This window comes from Corvus hawaiiensis, chromosome 14 (assembly GCF_020740725.1).
Source record: "Corvus hawaiiensis isolate bCorHaw1 chromosome 14, bCorHaw1.pri.cur, whole genome shotgun sequence".
Classification (NCBI taxonomy): Eukaryota; Metazoa; Chordata; class Aves; order Passeriformes; family Corvidae; genus Corvus; species Corvus hawaiiensis.
Genome location: NC_063226.1, coordinates 11,374,003 through 11,393,913, shown reverse-complemented (window position 1 = coordinate 11,393,913; position 19,911 = coordinate 11,374,003). Strand labels below are relative to the sequence as shown.

General features: G+C 40.4%; 1 protein-coding gene across 8 annotated transcripts in view; it reads left to right on the top strand.

Annotated features, from left to right (window-relative positions):
- IL1RAPL2 (interleukin 1 receptor accessory protein like 2) overlaps positions 1–19,911 on the top strand; it is a 393,260-nt gene that overhangs the window by 219,716 nt on the left and 153,633 nt on the right. For all 8 annotated transcript variants that reach the window (XM_048318818.1, XM_048318816.1, XM_048318811.1 and 5 more), the window contains one exon: positions 1,772–1,925. In XM_048318818.1, coding sequence (XP_048174775.1) covers positions 1,772–1,925 — 154 coding nt within the window. The remainder of the gene's footprint in view (positions 1–1,771; positions 1,926–19,911) is intronic.

Genomic DNA, 19,911 nt, shown 5'->3' with positions numbered 1-19,911 from the left:
AGAAAATGGGGCATAGGTGTGGGCATGTCACCAGTCTCTGAAGTTGCTGAGCCTGATGTAACTGATGTGAGACTGCTGCAGTCTGAGAGCTTGTTCCAAGCTTCCACCTTGAGAGAGGGAGTAGAGGGGCATTGAAGGTACTCAGGCCCTGTGTTGCTTTGTGTTTCCTGGGTACAGAATTACCCAGACCTTCCAGAACTGCTGGAACTACTGAATGCTTTAGAGAACTCAGAAAAGCATAATTTTTTTGCAGGCAGAACAGGCTTGATGTTAAAGGTATTTAGAGAAAATAAATACATAATCTTAAGGTGCCATTTTCAAAAGACAATGATTAGGTTTTGTTGGAACCCTGAGTTCTGAGATTTTCAGCCTTTCAGTGCTGACAGACAGTGGTCCTCAGAAGCACACTGCATTTGACCTGAAACCTTGGGAAAGGCTTCCTAAATTATGTGGTAACACTGAGGTTGTTGCTGTGTAATTAAAAGTTATATCACTGGGTGGAATATGTAGAGGTATAGAAAATTAGGTTTAGGGGATATAGGTAACAATATGGAGGATTTTGGGTGTGGATTTGTTCTTCTTCTTTTCTCCTTCTTCACAAATCTGGGTGCTCTGGTATTGGGCCAAAAAACCCACATTGCGGGTCATGAACAGTTAGTTGTGGGATTATAAATAAAAACAAGTTACTTGGTTGGGTAATTTGGACCTTAAAAAGCCTTGGAAGTTAGAACTCATGGCCATTTTCCACCTTGTTAACTTGGAGGCACACTCTGTGAAGCTGTACTACAGATAAGATACAATAAACAACTAAGTCCGAAGATGAACTCTCGGTCTCCTGCATTTTAATTCAAACTCTTGAGTAAAAGAACTCACTAAACAAAAGAAAAGATAGAAGAGAAAATTAATAGGTTTGGCCCATGCTTTTAGGTCAGAACATTCCAAGAATTATTCAATCATGAGTGCTGTTCACGTGGAAGGTGACTGATCTGCCTGCAAGGATCCAGTATATTAGGAAAGGGAGAGCCTCTTCTTGCACTGTATCACACCCTACCCAGAAGGACTCAAATGCTGTTCCAGTAGGACCAATTTGTAGCAATGAACCTAAATCTGCCAAACGACAGCTAATGACTGCATGGATGAAGTCTGTGGGAGTTGCAGGCTATCAGTACCATGTCCTGCATCAGAGGATGCATATGGGGGTGATGTTGCAAAGTGCCTGGTGATGGGAAAAGGCTGAGTTAAAGCTCATCAGGTGCTGGAGAAGCCAGTGATGAGAAACAAGGCTGTAAGAAAACCAGGCTTCTGAATTCTCTTAACAAACTGCTGTTCTTCCTGTTTTCTTCCACTGGTAAATGGTTCTGGCCTGGGACTATGTGTAAAGTTTGCCTTCAGGCTAACTCTTTAACAGATGTTCCCCTTACTCCATTCAAATACAGATGTGTTTTAATGGTCCGTCCTAAAGGAGAGGTCTTGGCAGTTGTTATGAAGAAAAAGAAGATACGTAACCATTGCTTGAGGACACCATGTATTAAACACAGCCCATGTGATACAGTAGGAATAACTGGACCTTAAAAAACATTTATGTTTAATTTCAGTCTTCAAATTAATTCCAGTTTCAGATCTCTGTGCTTTCTGAAATTATATTTGAATTTTAATTGCAAAATATATCTAGGTGGTTGTTTACTTATGTATAATACTGAAAATCTGATCGGGCAACACTGTCTTATGTCGTACAAGCCAGGTAATGTTGACAATGGATTTTTTTCTGCAGGAATGTAAGCCAAAAGTGTGGAGAAGCGCTGTAATTCAGAAGGGAAATACTCTCTTAATTCAAGAGGTCCAGGAAGAAGATGGAGGAAATTATACCTGTGAACTAAAGTTTGAAAGCAAGCTTATACGAAGGACAGTTGAATTGAAGGTTACTGGTAAGAATTTTTGTTCTATGTCAATAGGACAAAAAATATAGCTTTGAAATAATAAGAAAAAATCATTTTCACATGTCAGTGAAATCTGTCGGTGAATCTGTTTGATAGAAGTAAGTCCAAAGCAAATCCCAGTAGCTGAGCAGTCACAGACTTGGGGAAATTGATATCAAGATCTTCTAAAATTCCACAGAAGAGTACTTCTACCTTTTGGTCAATACAAAAGCTGGAAATGCTCCATATTTTTAAGCCTTCATTTTATTTATGATGATCAGCTTTTCTAGTCTAGGGTTTGTATCACGGTATCCCGCAGTGGTAGGGAGGAGACGAGAGATCCAACAGGCAGGAATTGTGCAGCAAGATTCCTTTTCTAATTATTTTACAACTCTTTTCTAGACTTTTTTCTTCATAGTCTAATTGGTCAAAGGATCAGCCACCCCTTGGGGTGATTGGCTAAAATCCTAAAACATCCATTGTCAACATATTTTTCTACTGTACTATAAACAAAGCTTTGCAAGGTCACAGGTGTTCATAGCTTATAGAACTCTGCTAATATCTTCAGTGAGAGAGCAAAATATCTCACGAGACTGGAAAGAAGCAAGAGAAATTCTTGCTAGCTGCATGTTTGTATCCACAGGTTTGTCTTTAGTGAAGATTATGGCACAACCTATTCCAAAAATGAAGTTAGCAATATTGGACTGTCAAAACAAAGTAACCTGCTTGTCAGGAGGTCATACAGTCTATAGTTCTGACTCAATGTAGTATCTACTAGACAACAGTATTTTTCTGTCTATTTTTGCCAGGTACCAAAAATGAACAGCTAAAAAATGTATTGTCTACCGATATATTCCTACTCCCTTTTCATCCCACTGTACAGTATGACATCTATAATTATTATTTTGCCTTCTGTGTCTGTGGAACTTTGCAAGTATCTGAAAACAGTTGAGGTTTTCTTCAGCCTTTCACACAAAACCATATAAACAAATGGTTAGGTATTTTCCCACATACTGATTAAAATGGGGCCCTACTCAAAGCAATGACAGGTAGAATTCCACTTTCTTATATCTAACTGAATTATTCCATATGATGTTTCTAATATATTCTTGAAAAAAATCCCTCCTTTATTTTGGGTGGAATCCATTTTTTTATTCTTATCATTATTCCTCATTTTCAGTGTGTTCTTTTCCCTGTGTGCCCTATATCATGTGACCCTTTATTGTCCATTTTTGACCATGGACAGATCTTTGACCATGGACAAATCTCTAAAGTATTGATTTGACCTACCTGACCCTAACCTGTCAAGCGAAGATATAATACCTGCCTTGTGCGTAGTTGCTACCCTATGTAGCATGCTGTTCTTCAACCAGAATGTGAACTAAGTTTGACAAAGTGAAAATGAGATGCGTTTAATTCAATTCCCCATGATGGATATTCTGTGCTCTCCCTCTCATCATGACCTTGCTAGAAGTCATATGTTCTCTTAATTATTTAAACATTGTGGTGTAGTTATACTTCACAATTTAAGGAATTAGTCCTAAACAAAATATAGTATTTATTACAGTTATTTCTCTTATTAAAAAGTTTATTATCTGAATTAATTAAAATGCAAGTATGAAATATGTAAGTGTTCTCCTTTTTGCAAAATGCTTGAGAAGCAGAAGATTTTCCCCCTTTTAATTTGGTGTGAAATTCATGTTGCATTAAATTTTTTTTAGTTTATAAAAACACATATGTTTGTAAACACCTTTTCCAGATGGAAATGTTTGGGAGACATATCTGATGGTATGTGTTTGCTGGTTGAATCTCTCTAGATATCTGAAAGAGGCTAGTTAGTTTATGTAGATGACAACCTAAAAATGTGGGTAAGAACTACAAATATAATAGAACCACATAAGCATATTATCTCACAGCTTGATTGAGCAAGTTTCTTTCTCCTGTTTTTGTTTCAGTTTGTGAATTTTACATGTGTGTAGGTTTAGATCTTCGTGGGAGAAAAGTCAAAGAAAACTTGTACAACAAACAGCGAAGGATTACTTGTGTTGTGTGGCTCTTCAAGCCAGGTGGGGGGTCCTGAGGTCAGATCACAGGCTGGGAGCAGGTACATGTCGTACTCAGGGACTTGGCTGAATAAATGTTGTGACCCTTCACAGACTCATCCCAGTATGTCCAGGTCTTTCTTGTAATGGGATTGGTGTTGCACTGGGCCTGGTTTTTCATCTGTCTGAAAATGAGTTCTCATCAAAATATTGTACCAGGAGAAGCTAGAGGGAGAACCAGATCTCTAACTGCTGAACCTGCTGGTCTTTAAAATCACCATTAGCAAATACTGCTGAAGGCTTACCAGCAAAGCTGGGGTAGGATTGTCTCTGCTAGCCTGCAACACAGATGTGGAGCAAAGGATCTTACCTGCTGCTTTCTTCTGCAGGAGCTTTGTAATGATGTTTCTATTACTGGTACTCATTACCATGCCTGAATTGGCATTTATTGGCAAGTGTCTGAGTTCCTCTAACATAAAGATTTTGAACAGAAAGACTCTGTTGGGCACTGCTAGCAACCATGGTAACCTGAAATTGTTACTGAAGAGCTATTCTGAAAGTGAAATGGGCAACTCCACATCTCCCTTGAGCAAGGAGAGATGCACTGCCATGGAGAGAGAGGAACCTGGCCTAGATTCCCTGTAGTCTTTCAGGCACTTGCTGAAGTACACAGTACACTGTAGTGGTGTACAAAGTACACCAGTTAGTGGATGAAGTTATCTCTTAATTGTAAGACAGGATCTTCTTTGAAGTCACATCAAATATGGTACATGAGGTTTTTAGTCCTTTGTGAAGATTCTGGTAGTTATGTAAGTAGCAATATGAAATATTTACTATTCATTGCTAAATGCAGAATGGGTATCTAAACAGTGAAACTTGAAATCAGAATAAGTGCAGTGCTGTCATAACAGAAGTTACATCAAAAGATTTAGGAAAATTTCAAGGTGCAGGAGCCAGAAGCACCATTTTAACTTGCTGTTGGTAAAACTAATCAGAATAGTTAATGATATCCCAGACAAATGCAGCAGTTTTGCTGAAGATGTGATCCCACAAGCCAGCCTGATCCAAGTTAACAGCAGACAAGAGTGCAGTTGTGGGCTGAATGAAGGATGACTGTCTGGTATTTATATTAGTGTTGCCTAAGGATTTATTTCCAGTGGAGGCTTTCAACTGGGGACACGACCCTGCTCTTATTTAGTTACTCAGAAAAGTCCAGTGATGTCATTAGAGCTATTAGAATGTGTTGCCTTAACTTCCTGTGCCGAAGTGTTGATGCAGTTGTCTTAGTGGCTGTGACTGTGGCAGGGAGCTGCAAGGACAGCATGTGCTTTCCTTGGATCCTGTCTTGCCTTCTGGCCTTTGGAGACCCAAATGGGAGTGGGCCAGTTAGAGGTAGGAGGGGAGTTCCTCCTCCTCCCTTTCTTCTGTGACTAAGTCATGATATGAGCAACTATGAGATAATTAGTAAGAAAGAAATCTCAGGAGTCATAGATGGAAACTGAAAGCTATCAGTGTGTGATGCCTGGCCAGGAGAAGACAGACAGAGGGACCTCAGTGGTATTAGTAGGTGAGCAGAGCAGAAAGCAAACAGGTCAGATGGCATTTGCAGGAAGGGGCAGTTGGATGTAGGTGCAGGGCTTGCAGTGTCATTGTCTGGCTGTGGTGGGTTCATTACAGTTGAGTGTTATTCAGATGATAAAAGGCTTCAGAGGCTGTAGCTCTTTGGGGTGGTAAGGGAAAGGCTTTCAGCCTAGAATATATTTGAAAAATATTTTGACACAAAGTATTTATAGGGAAAAAATCCTGAGCTACAATACAGCACTAATGAGCAGTGCCTAAATCTTGGTGTTTGGGTGCATTTAACAAAAATAGATTGTCAACAAAACAGCTTTTTCATCACTAGTTCTTCATGGGTTCATTATATTATGCAGACAGATGTGAAACAAGTCTTGTCAGCCTTTTTTGCTGAAGAAACATGACAACAGTGTTATCTCTTAGCAAATAACACATAACCCTTCAGCCTATATAAAAAAAAAATATAGATACCACTTCACTTTGCTTCTTGGTAGCTTTGGTGTGACAAACAAGTGATATTAGAAACTGTGATCTAGGGTTCTAAAGCATAAAAATGAAACAGAAGCTTATCACAGGGGGTCCGATGCTGGTCAGCACCGGTATGCCACGACCTTCCTAGAGAGAGCATCCTGCAAAGAACAACTCTTCCAGGGGCGATGGCAGGCCTCCCTGGGCAGCACGGGATTTCAGCAAGTGTAGCAACTTCTCTGCTACAAGTGATTCCAGCTCTTGTGATTCAGCTTTGTGAAATCACCCAAGGCGAACTCGGGAACAGAGAGACAGGAGCCTCATTTGGTAACTCCACAGAGGTAGCTTTTATTGTCCAGCAGCCCCTGTGGAGGGAAAGCCAGAGACAAAGACTCCCTAACTGAGGCAGAAACAGGGGCTTTTTATGGGAAAGGCAGGGGGTGGAGTAGAAACCAGCTAGCCAACTGGGTACAGGCTATCACCACATAGAAACAAGGCATGCTGGGGGTGGTTCACTTTGTCACCATGATCCGAGGAAGGTTGCTTATCTCTGGGAGAGTCCTTTTGCCCTCAGGCCTCTCTCCTCCAAGGGAGGAGTGCACAGGGCTCTTGTGCCAAGGGCTCACAGCCCTCCACAGAAACTCAGTTTTTAATTTGATAATAAATTAGAGTGTTCCCTTTAGAAAAAACTGAATGCAGTAATATAAAGTTACAGATAATCTACCTTATTAGAATTTATTAAAATTACAGCTATTCAGGAATATCAGCAATCAAAAGCATGTTAATGAGCACTGTAAATGCCAATGTTTATGGAAGAACAGTTATACTATTCAGATTAAAAGAAAAAAAACCCCGAACATAGAAAGTAATGTTGGTTTTGAAAGACAATTTATGCATCTTCCTGTTTTCCCCAGCCCTACCAACAAGTTCACTCTGTCTTGATGCACAGCAATGTTTCAATAGCTTTGAGGGTGAAAAGGTGCAATTGTGAAAAACACCTACTGTGTTTATCTGCTCCTTCAGCACTCTTTCTGTTTTGGAACAGTGGTCTATAGGGACACAGGCCGAGAAGAAGATGCAAGGAGAGATATGTTGGAGGTTTGGGAAAGGGTGATGCCTCTGAGAAGGGCGCAAGACCTGCTCTCACGGCGTGGCCCAGGTGTCCCCTGGCAGAGGAGGCTGTTTTGCAGGGATGTGTTTTTTCAGGGACAGCTGTGCTAGTGGGAGAGGTTGCCTTGTTCTTTCTGCTGCCTGTGGAAAGAAGTGATTTGTGAACTTGTACTGGTGAGTTATTTTCCAGTATGACAGCAGAAGGTGGCCATCTGACCAACTTCATAAAATGCTGGTGATGGATTGGAGTGACATGCAGGAATTACTGGACCACTCTGTCCAGGAGCTCTGTCCTCCAAGTTTCCCTCAACCTCTACTCTGGCATATTCTTCACAGGCTAATAGGCTACTAAAATGCCTGGCTGTTCCCAAAAGTCATTTACGCGGTAATATCTGTTTTGACCACCGTAAATGACAAATTATTCCACATGGCTACTTGAGTTGAATGATTCCGCCTGAATTCACTCTTTGATCATAGTTTTTCAATTAAATTCTTTCAATTCTCATTACATTGCTCACTTTTCAAATTACACCTGCTGCTGTTGCTAGATTTTTTTTGTGGGTTTGGGACCCCTTTATTAGCAAAAGTAGTTGATGGTGATTTGCTATTTTTAAACCAAGGGAGTGAATTGGATTTAGAAGGGCAAACAATTAGTTGGACTTTCCAGCAGCTCTAGGGCCGTAGAGAGAGAAACTACCACAAAAGCAGTGAGGATATGAGCAAAAAGTATGTCCACCATTTGGTAGTGGTTGCTTTTCTGCACATTTTTAATCCTCTGTGAACTGGATATGCTGCTTTATATTATTAGAAGTTGAGGCTAGTGACACATCAGCAGCATTCACTGGGTGCTGATCAGAACAAATTTGTATCTGCAGTAATCCATAAGTGCTCTCTAGGCCTTATCAGTTTATGGTAGCTAAAGTATTGTCACCAAAATCATACAAAAGACGTGTTGACTGACAACATTTTTGTCTGCTGAGAGTTTCCAGAACAACCACAACAAAAAGTGTTAAGATAAATTAAAAGCTTATTTAAACTGAGCTGAAACATGGAAGTCCTTCCAAGTCCTTTGGAATTGAGACTATTATAAGGGATTTCTTTTATGGTGTCAAATACAAGAGTTGGTGTTTGCTTAAAAATCTGAAAACATGTAATTGTGATTCCCTCCCAGCGGCGTCGTGTTTTGGCATAAACAATTTAGTAATCTGCAATGAATTTATGAAATAGTTCAGCGTTGCTTAAGTAGTTACTTATCCAAAAATCCAGTTTAGCTCTGAAAGGTCACTGAGCTCTGAATATGATTTGTAGATGTAAATAAAAGCAGGGCCAGCATATAAGACTCAGGTTTAAAAAGCAGGTGGCTGGGGAGCAGAAGCTGAGCTGAACATCCCCAGCAGTTTTGTACAGCAGCAGGTCCTGTGCTCGGGACATGCCTGAACTCTTGTGTGCAGGGATTCCTCAGTTAGCTCTGAAGGAGCTTTTCCAGCACAGCCAGTTAACCTGTTTGCGTGGCTTTTGGTACCCAAACTAACTCTGACATCTCTGCCTGGTGCAGAGATGCATAGTCTCTGCACTCTGCATAGAAGGCAGAGCCTCTGGGTCCTGATGGAGGCTGGACATGCTCTCGCATTGTTGCTTTATTTTCTGAGCCCCAGAACCTTTTGTTTGCAGACAGGATGAAACAGCTATTGTTACCACCATTTTATCATCAAATAAGGCAGTAACATCAATTAGAGCACTGTGTGAAAGTAACATTAATTTCAATTTATGTAATTTTAACATCAGAGGTCATATTGCAACACTTTGTATTTCTGATTTTTTTATGTCAAATTACTTCTTTGTTGTGAGCTGATATATTTTAATTTGACTTGTGGCTCTACTATTTTTAATAACACATATAGCTAAAATTTTTCAGCATTTCTGAAATGAGATATTTTGAATGCTTCTATTAATTTCTTTTTTAATTGATGTTTTGCAGGAAATTGCTTGTGAAATACCAAAATTTTCCCCAAATGCAAGCTCTGGTTCTTGTCAGCACTCAATATCTCACCTAATCCCTGGGATCTGGGAGTTGCTTGAAGTGCAGGGGTGTTTTATTGCTGATTTTGGCCAGCAGCTCTGGTGAGAGCTGTTAGCTCCCCTCTCCCTTATTTATTTGTATTTTCAAGCATGGGTCAGAGAGCATGTTGTCTCAAATAAAGCAGAAAACATTTCAAAGAAAGCCTAAAGCAGCCTGTGAATTTTCCTGATGAAACAGCCTGAAGAGCCCTCCAAGATAAAACATGGTGACGTGCGGATGGTGGTAGTTGGTCTGGCCTTCAGGGTTTGCTCCTCCTCACATCCTTGCATGGCCAGTGCTGCCAGGCATGGGAAGTGTTTGCTGTACTTGGAGCTGTCTCCCTTTTCCTGGAAGCAGATGCTCCTTCTTGAGAGCTCTATTTATTTAGCTCCACATCTCCAAAAGAAAAATTTCTCCTGTTTAGTGTTCACCAGAATTCTAAAGTGGTATTGAAGCTGTCAGAAACTGTAGGACCCAGGGACATGCTTTTTATTCTTTCCCTCCTCTCCTGGCTTGGCAGCTTTAGCCTTTCTTTGCCTGCTGTGAACAACGTTCAGCTCACTCCCAGTGCTTGGCAGTCCCCTCCACTTCTGACATATGGCCCAGGATGCCTGTCCCCTGTTGTATCCCATGCAAGTGTTCCAACTAGAGCTCCCTTTTGGCAGGAAATGTGCTATTTCCAGCCGAACACCCAACTCCTGCTCCCTGTAACTTCATGGGAAGCTGCTGGAGTACAGTCAGAGAACACTGGAATATTGGCACTTTCTACCTTAGAACTCATTTTTGTTCTGAACAAGCGATTTTATCCATAAGTTGGAACTCCCTCCTATACTTTGTAATACAGACAGCAAATCCCTGTGCAGAAAGCTCCTGGAACAAGGGAGCGATGGATGTTTGCACCCTGTTTCCTTGGTTAATATGAGGTTGGATCTCACACCTTGGCCTGGGAGAATGCAGGGAGAAGAGGGCTCACACTGTGGCTCTCCTTGCACCTGCTTGTGTGCCATGGTGGCTTTAGGTATCACTACGAAAACAGTGCCACAAAGTAAGATACAATGATTAACCAACCAGAGCGGCTGAGCTCAAAATAAAGTGTGCATTTTCAGATTTTCCTCAAACACAACGTAAGCAGTGAGGGGGGATAAAAATTGGTAAGTTTTCATAGTTTCTTTTTTATTTCATAGTGTTAGTACATTCCATTGACTAATGGACTGCGTTTATAGTGGTGGATGCAGAAAGCCCTTCTTTCCTCCTGGAAAACACCTGTTAACATCTTTTCATAACAGAACTTTTACCAATATTTGAGTTCAAAAGAGAATAAAAGAAAATAATGTAGAGAAACCAATTGTTCAATGGAAAATATTTACAAAACAAAAGGCAAAGAGAAAAGCAGCTTGCTTGGGACTACAGTTGTAACTGTGAAAATTAGATACTTGTTAATTTGGAAGTGAAATCTTAAAGTGCGCAAATTAAATCTGCAGAAGTTTTTAACTCCTGGGAGGGATACTGCAGATTGTTTGGGAACAGAAAATCCTTCCTGTTCATTTCTAATATTGACATGTTAAAATATATAACATGTACATCATATCTGAAGTGACATTTACTTGCTTAGATAAATTGCACATTTTCATAGCAAGACTTAATCTCTTCTCCCTCTTTGCAATATCTTGACACAGTCAGGGAATCACTTTTTCATTAAATGCAAGGGACAGCAAAAAGCCTGCCCAAATTAAGTTTTTACTGAGAGTCCCAAGCTTTAAAAGATCTGTGGTAGGAGATACTGTTCTTAGCATTTCCTCTGCTGCACTTTCTTATAAATGATGCATTGCATCTTCTAGTATTTTTATTTTCTAAAGGAAACCTTCCTTTCTGTGAGAGAAAGCAAGGCAGAAATGGGTTAAGTGCTGACAAATACAGTACTTAAAGACCAGGAAATGAATTTCACAGGATGGGTTCTCAAACCATTGCCAAAATAACTATCTATTTCAAGCTATATATAGGAAGTGCCAACAATTAGAGTTTTCTTTTGATATATTTTATGTGATTTGTATTAATTTTTACGAATGTCTCTGTTTTGTAAATATTAGCTTTCTGTAATACAGTAAAATATTTATCTTAAAACTTTAATTTCAATTCTGATTTGTTACATATATGGCATCCTAATAACTGCTGTAGACAGCTAAACATGTCAAAGCAGACTTAATTGCCACTAATTTCTGTAGTGACTTTAGTTTTTTTAGCTACCTCAGGCAAAGCCCAGTAGGATCCAGCAAGAGAAATGTGTCCATTTGCTTTTGACCCCATTTGGAAAATGAAGTGATTTCTCTGCCTTTTTCAGTGTGTTTCTTGTTCAACCATGCAAAAATCGCATTATAAATCTGAAGCAACTTCTGTGTGTGCAAAGAGTCAACAGAAAAATTCCATCCAGAGTGTGATATCAGTATAATGAGGATGCCCATTCACCTGGAAGAAGTGTCAGTCCTTTCTGTCTTTTAACATCTCTTTTTCACCTGACACCCAGCAAGGTCCTGATAAATTGGACCAACTCAGCTGGTTTCAAGAACACCTCATCAGAGTCTGTAAGCTGAGGATCTGGACAATGTCTCAGGGATGCATGTGCCCATTCGTGGTTGCTGTGTGAACTGTGTCATTGTTGAAGTGACAACAAAATATACCCACAAGGATAAAAGCTCCTTCATTTGCAGTCCTTCAAGTGATACAGATTGACGACTTTTCCATTCACCAGAGTGACCTGTTAATACAGGGCTCATGAAAAATGAGTTTGGAAGATGAAGTATTACCTCCATATCTTCTGAAGAAACTGCAAGTTCTAAGGGCAGTGAGAAATGTAGCAATATGCTGCAGTCTATGAATTATATATAGCGTCAGTACTCCTGGCGCTTTACTTACAGCTCCACAGCCTGCCTTCCTGGCTCATGAACATGCAAAGTAATTAGAATGGCAAATAACGTTAGTTTTTATTGACCTATGTTGCCCCCTAGTTCTCTGTCATGTTCTTGAACATCATGGTTTTTTCCTTCCACCTTAAACCAGCAGTTTGCAGTTTGTAGCATTGATTATTTGGTATTGTCTAATTTATTGATGTAGACAGCCAAGACTTCAACATGTTATGGGTTGCTCATTTCTCCAATGATCTGTCATCGTACACAGCAACTGTAGCTCGCTGAATCACTGACTATATACTGTAAATGTCAGATATGAGCTCCCACTTTAAAAACGGCCGTTCATTCTGAGAGCTGCTGAGCCACATTCTCTAACTGTATTGTGCTTTCAGTAGTGGAGGTGACTTAGTATGAATGATAGGATTGTGGGGTTTTTGCCCACAACAGTGAGGTAAAGCACACATACTGAAAGAAACTTCTATGTTTTCATTTTCTGTGTTGGAGGAGGCTTCCTTCATCATGAAAGTGTAGGCTGGATGCTCATTCTTCTTTATTAATAATAGATAGGCAGATAGATGCACAGACACAAAATAATACTGCCCCTGAAATCATTTTGCTAATGGTAAAATAGATACACATGAGTGTGCAGATTGCCTTGTCCACTGAAAATGCAGCTTTCCCACCCAGAGAAACTGCAAATCTTGCCTCATGTTTCGTCTCATAAGAAAAGCCTGAGAACAGGAAACAATGACTGTCTTGTTCCTTTGAAATGACTGGAGAAATTTTAATAGGTGAGTAGCTCTGCTTTAATTTGAGCTGAAGATCAGGGTTATATTTTCACAGCACAATGTTGACGCCTTTCAGAGCTGGTTTGTGCTGCCTGGCACTTGTGGCTGTGTATCTGAGATGAAAAGTTCTGCTGTGGAAGGAATAGTGCTCACTACTGAATTGTCAGCATTATTTCTTGCTGCAGTGGTGTGAACCTCAAAGGTGCCTTATTCAAGCGTGTGTTTAGCTGATGAGATCTGACAGTAGTAGTATTGCTTCAGGCTCTGATGTTGCTCTTATGAAGTTCACCAGAAGACTGGAGCTAATAACTTACTGATGTTTGCTCTGTGCCTTGCAATTTTTAAGTTGAAAGGACATACAAAAATATGCTGGGTGTGTTAAGTACCTTGTTTGTCTTCGATATCATGGACCAGCATGGAAAATATTTTCTTAATTTTTATCAGCACCAACCAAGCTATTTTTTGTCTTTGATAGTATTGATTGCTTTTGTAAGCAAGAGAAAAGCATTCAACTGAATTTGTATTTAGGTGCTTATTACTCCAGTCTGTTTCAAAGGGATAGGTAGCTACTCTGTTGCATTAGACTTTCATGTACTGACTTACTTACTGTGTGTGTTGAGTGGTTTTTGCAATGCAAGCATGTTTCAGTAAATAAAATCAATTTGCAGCCAATGGGAACACAACAGTAAGTGATTTAACTTTTCATCTTTTTCTTTGGCTTAAAATGAAAAGCTCTCCAAGGTATTTTTTATGACAAGCCCTGTGGGCTGAAGTACTCTGAGAAAGTGCAGGAAATATAAAGTGCAGAATTGCAAACGAAAATGATTTAACAGTAAAATTAATAAACAATATAGTTATAAATTTCTAAGGCAGCTTTGGATTCTTATCCTCTGTTTTTTTCTGGCATAGCCCAGAAATGAACCTAAAGGCCTGTTTCTCCTCAGAAAGGGCAGTGGGGTCTGTGCAGTGTCTGATTTTATTTTATCTTGGCTGGTGCTGGTTCTCCTGTGTGGGTACCTGTCTGCCCGGAATTGGTCTGGGATAATTTCATAATCGATTGAGATGATAAAAGGGCTTTGGTTATATTGAAGGAGGCTAGATCCAAGCACCAGATGGTTTTTCATCTTTATACAGTGCATATAGCATTAGCAATCCAGTTGTGGATAGTCAAGCTGCCCATCCTGGGCCAGGAGTGGTTATAGTTTCTGGCAGGGAAGGAACCAATTTGCCATAAGCTGTGTATGCCCTTGTAGCTTCTCTGGAATACACTAACATGCCACTTTTTCTTCCTAAATGGGAGAAGAGATGCACCTGGAACAAGACCCTGCCAGGGCTATGACAGCTCTGTAACCTCTAAGTGGCCATAGCAACTGTATTTAGGCAGATGTTTTCAAGCAGAGTATTATCTAAATATCGGTACACATGACTGTGCAGTAAAGCGATCTGATTTAGAGATGCCATTTGTGCTTCTCCTGAGACATGCACATGTTGCAGATATACAGGCAACTTATTTGTAAATTAAATAAGGGAGGTGTTCAGTGAGTCCTTCAGCATGGTTTGGATGCCAGTATGAGAGGAAGGGACCTCAGAAATACTGTGAGAAAGATTAGATGGCGAGAGAGGAAGACCTTTGGTACTTGTTTTTCTGATATAAAAGTCTGTTTGAAACTGGTGTAAAACCTAACCAAAGTATCAGGTTGATGAAGAAATGTGCCTTTTTAGAAAAAAACATAAGTTTTGTCAGAGCAGAATGTTAGCATTTGCCCCCTTAAGAAATTTTTTTCCCCTTTATAGTAAGAATTCCATTCTGGGAAAAACGGCATGTTTTCTGTGTTGTTCTCCAGAGGGAGAGAATTCACTTCTTTTCTAGCTAAAAGACTTTTTGTATCACTTGACAAAGAAGCTGCCCTAAAGCTTTGGGCAGTGCAGCACTCAGAGGAAGCACTGTGATCACAGACTGCTGCTGGGAAGAGAAGATGGTGAAGAGGTCAGTCAGGAAATGTGGAGTCCTCAGGGGTTAGAATTTTGGTTCCTCCTATACCTCTATCAGTGACAAACCCTGTTAAGTTCTCACCTTTAACAGGTTTCATACATCTCACACAAAGAAATGTTTTACTGTTTACTCATATACTGAAGTTAATTCACTTGGGACTGTTTGTCTTAAACAAACTTATCCATGAGAAATTTCTCTTCCATGTTAGTGGCTTCCTATACAGGACTGTTCAAATTCCTGTAGATCGTGGCCACATGACTGAAGCAGTATGCTAAAGCATGGAAGTACTTCCAACAATTCCCTCAAGGAAAGTTATCAATGCCTTCATTCCAGAAAAGCAGAGTCATGGAAACTGACCACATCTGTAATGTACACATTGAATCATTCTATTTGTGGGGAAAAATGCCTCTTTTTTGGGTTTTATTTTTCATGTCTGTTTTTGCTCCACTTTCCAAAAATGAATACTTCTATTCCTCACTATTCACTGTTCTGGCATTGCGATGGGAATTGTGCATTTCATAAGCAAACACTGAGCTTTATTTCATCTGGCGCTCATGATGTGGGGGAGAGCTTAATGAGACACATCATTCTCTGAAGATAAGGAATGTGAATTATATATATTAGTTTAATGTGGAAGATATGGACTGGAAAGAAAGTTGGTTCCTTTCCGTTAAGTTGTGGGAGGGTCAGAGCACAGCTTTGAGTACCTCCGAAGTCTCTGGCTATCTGCCACCAGATCTATATTCTCTGTCAGCCCAGACCTCATTTTAATATTTAAAATGTACTTGCTTTCTTTTTCTAGCCCTCAAAAGGGCTTTAGTTCTTTCCCTCATTCTGCCAGTGCTCAAACTGCTACAGCTGCTGCTGTCACATTTAATAAGGACTTTGCAGAGTTTAAATATTGTGTTGTTGCACAAGTTTTTCTTTGGCACAAAAGAAGAGCTTTGTTGTTAAGCTCAGGTGCTCCTCACCAACACAGCTGCTGACGTGGGGTGTCAGCTGAAGGTGACAGGAACTTGTCACTTGCCCTGGTACGCACGTGAAGCTCCCTGTGGTGCCTAACACCACAATGCAGCCATGAATGGAGATGCTGCGGGACAGACCCCATCCAGCGTAGAACCCTTGCTGATTTGTCCCAGGACTGTTGTATTTGAAAATGTATGTCTTTCAAATAAGAACATAAAATTGACCACACTACAGTTCCTGACCTACAGTTGAGCCATTACACTGACTTTGTGGTTGCATATTTCTCATTTGAAAATCACCAGTGATCCTGTGGTCCTTTTTATGCAGTAAACAGGTAGCTTTCCCTTGCTCAGTTGTAGATGAGGTGGGAAACAAGGCAGCAGTGTGGATGGTAGCTTGACGTTTCAAAATATCAGAAGGAGGAGGAAGTGAGACTAAAACTTGATGTCCTCATGCCTACAGTAACTTAGCTGCTTATTGAAATATTCTTCTCCCCAGCCTTGAGCTCTGTATGTGTCAATCCAGCTGAATGTAATTGGGGCTGTTTACTGTGACAGACAGTCAAAATTCAAGAAAAACTTGGAAGAAAACACTCAGCCCCCAGCCTGCGGTGTCTGCTGTATAGCCTCCTGTGTACATTATATCTCTCCCTATTCTCCTTGCCCCCAAAATCCTCCATCTCTCTGCACAACCAGGCTAGATATTTACATTCATTCTCAATGTTAAACTGTATTTAAAAAGCCCATTTCCTTCCCGAAGCTATTCATCTTCTCTCTGGACCTTTGATGACATCCTCTTCCTTTGATTCCAAGTCATTCTCTTGTTTTCAGTATGACAGAGAAGGATTTTATTTTTTTTCCCCTAACATTAGAAAAAGACCAGCCTCTCTTGTTAGGATTTCTTTTGAAGTATCCAGGGTGAAAAGAGCTGAGCTGCAGGACAGAAAAGTAGTGCTAAAAAATGACATTTTAAAAAATTGATAATAAAGTCTAGGTTAAAAAATAAGTTACTGTGCAATGCATATATTTCACCTGAATGTTACAGGCTGTTCTTTTGTTTAAATTTTCTGGGTGATGAAGGAAAATAGATAGGTGCTCATTTTGGAAAAATACCACATTTCAAGAATATTAGCAATTTTATTTGGATACCTCATGGCATGTTTGTGTCCTTTAAATAGGATTGATTTTGGTTTAGTGTGCTTTTACTGCTCTGATTCTGCCTTAATTCACAGACATTTGCATTTCTCTGCTTTCCCAGTTGGTGACGTGCTTGGTGAGTGACAGCTTACTGGGTTTACATTATGAAAATAAGAATAGGAAATGAAACTGCAGATCCTTATCTTCAAGTAAATATGCCTAATTTAGAGGGAATCTTTCTGTCGTGTTTACTAAATATAAGGGCATAGTCAAATCCCAGAGGCTGACACGAGAAACATCTGCAAGTGGGGAAAGTGGCAGTTTAAATTCCCAAATCCATGACATAGCCATGAACCCTGTTAACTCAAAACAAAGGAAAGTTAAACCTAGAGATTGTTTCCGTCTTTGAGGTTCTCTGTCATTCTAATGCATGCTTGAGTATCTGGCTGAGAACTTATAACCAGGCTGTGCTGTATCATCATGGAGAAAGAAAGAGACCGTCCCCAAAGAATGGGTTCAATCTGTGACCCAGAACCAATAGTCCAAACCAATCCAAAGACCTGGTAGAGAGATGAAAGGAGGCAGCTAAAACAGGTGCCTAAAAGCAATCCAGAGCCTCAACCAGCTCAAATCAGCAGTAGAAATGAAGGAGACAGTGATACTTTGTACTGACCTTTATGTTCAATTCTCAGTTGGTTATTATGGAGGTGGGTTAAAAAAGTTGCTCCTGCTGGTTTAGATTCAGCCTGCACTTGTCATGCTTGCCAAAGACCTTGCCACTGGAGAGGGCATTGCGAGGTAACACAAGTAACAACAAGAGAAATTGTTCTCCTCTCATCTGAAGCCCTGGTGCACCAATTACTATTTAAATCATTATTTAAAGAGTTTGTCATAAACCCTTTCATAGCAGGAGTAATTTTGAAATATTAAATACTATTTTCCGTTTAGCCATAGCAAGGATTGGGGGGGAGGGGATGGAGTCACTTGAAAGCATGTGGCTGCAATTTCGTGTATGAAGCTCATTTGTCAGTGTAAGAGATGTGGTGCGGCAGTGATGGGGTTGTTGTTGTGGATTCTGTATATCACTCCTAGAGGCAAGATGCACATGTAATATAAAGCAGTGGAGGAATGTAGCTTTGTTCCATCTCTGTCAGAGGGAGTGATGACTGTCCCAAGGGACAGGATAAGATGCCACCACACTGTCACAGTGCTGCATCCTTGCAGCACTGTCTGCTGGGCTGGCTGGCACAGTTCCCCTGCCCCAGAGGCCTTAGTTTTGAGTTTCTGACCTTCAAAAGAGAAAAAGAGCATCTAAACAGATATTTTCCTTGCAACAAAAATGGCAACAGCAACAGCAAAATCAACTCTGGTCTCTGTTCGAGCCTGGGAAGTTTCAGCCTGAAAGGGGAAGATTTGAAAGTCACTGACTCTGCAGGAAAGGGGCAACCTTGTAGCATACCTGTATGTACAGCTGTAACTATTGTAACAAGGGCTAATGTGTGCCAAAAAAATGTGGCAAAATGTAACATGAGAAGTGTAGGTCATAGGAAAGTAACCAGGTGAGGAAACAGTACAGGGCTTCTAAGACATTCATTGCGGCATTAAACTGAAATTAGGGTATTTGCCATCTTCCTGAGATGAAGGTGACTGTGTTCTAGACAGTCAACATAAGGAGGAAAATCCAGGATGCAAAAGTAAACATGTATTAATCTGGTTTCATCTAGGGCAGTCCCTTTGACCTATAGCAGTTAGATGGATGTGCCACTCTGTGACTCACTGTGCCACTGAAGGGGCAAACATCTGAAATGAACAGTCTGGCTTCTGTTGATGTTAATCAGAGTAAGTTGTGTTGGCCTCAGTGGGGTTCCACCAGCGGGCAGGTGAGTATTTGGTCTGTGACAGGCATAGGTGCCAGTGCTGGAGAAGAGCTGTTCAGATGCATAGGCTAAAAAGTTAGAAAAGTAAGAGTTGAAGCAAGCTGGCAAGAAAAACCTTCTCTTGTCATGGAAAAGAGTGAATTTTTGGTGGATGTTAAATTCCCTTTAATTCTCCATGGCTCTCCCTGCCATGGAGAGCAAGCTTTTCAAGCCATTCTTTGTCCCCAGCTAAAGAGAAACATATGCAATTCCAGCTGTGGAAATTATCATGCAGTAAACTAGTCCAAAATGACTTCGCTACTTCATTTTGTAATTATAATTTTGGAAGCATATCACAGCAAAGGCCTTCATCCGGGGCTAAATTCAAATCAAGTTTTGAGTTTTGAAATTGAAGTCTGTTGTGAAATCCCCAACCATTTAAAACTAAATGCCCCTGGAGAATATAGCAGAAAAATGAAAACTGAAAATTTTATGTTAGGCAGTTCATTCAAAAGATAACAAAGAGGGGGGATGAAACAGTTGTTTCTTAGCTACAAAGTACTCTATTCACTTAGTTTTTTGGATTATCCTCTCTGCAGAAAGATGTGAAGACATTAAAATTAAAGTAGAGGTAGGAGTGTGTTTATACCAGGAGTAGGCATGCACATCCATCTTGCTGTGTACTGTTAAACTGGTACCACATACATGAGCTTACTCAGAGCTCCTCATTCTCTGCTTGTGTAGACAAATGCTTTGAAGCTGCTTGAGTTTTCCAGTGTCAACTCTGACTCTGAAGTTCCTTACTCAAGAATGTCAGGAGGTACTCACGGGCTTTAATTGATTTGTGTGGGACCAAGGTAAAGCATGAGGCTATTGCCCATCCCTTGACCAATTGTCTGCTGCATTCAGCAAAGCATAAACAGGTGTTCTATTCTGCTGGACGTGGAGAAGATTTAAGCACAATGCTTAAGGGCAATCTCAAGACTTGGGCAGAAGAGAAATGGGGTCAGAGGAGGGTGCATGTGAAAACCTGTGCAGGGTTCTTCTGTCTCCCACAGCTGCCTGTGGTCACCTCCAGCAGTACGTTTTCCACAGCTTT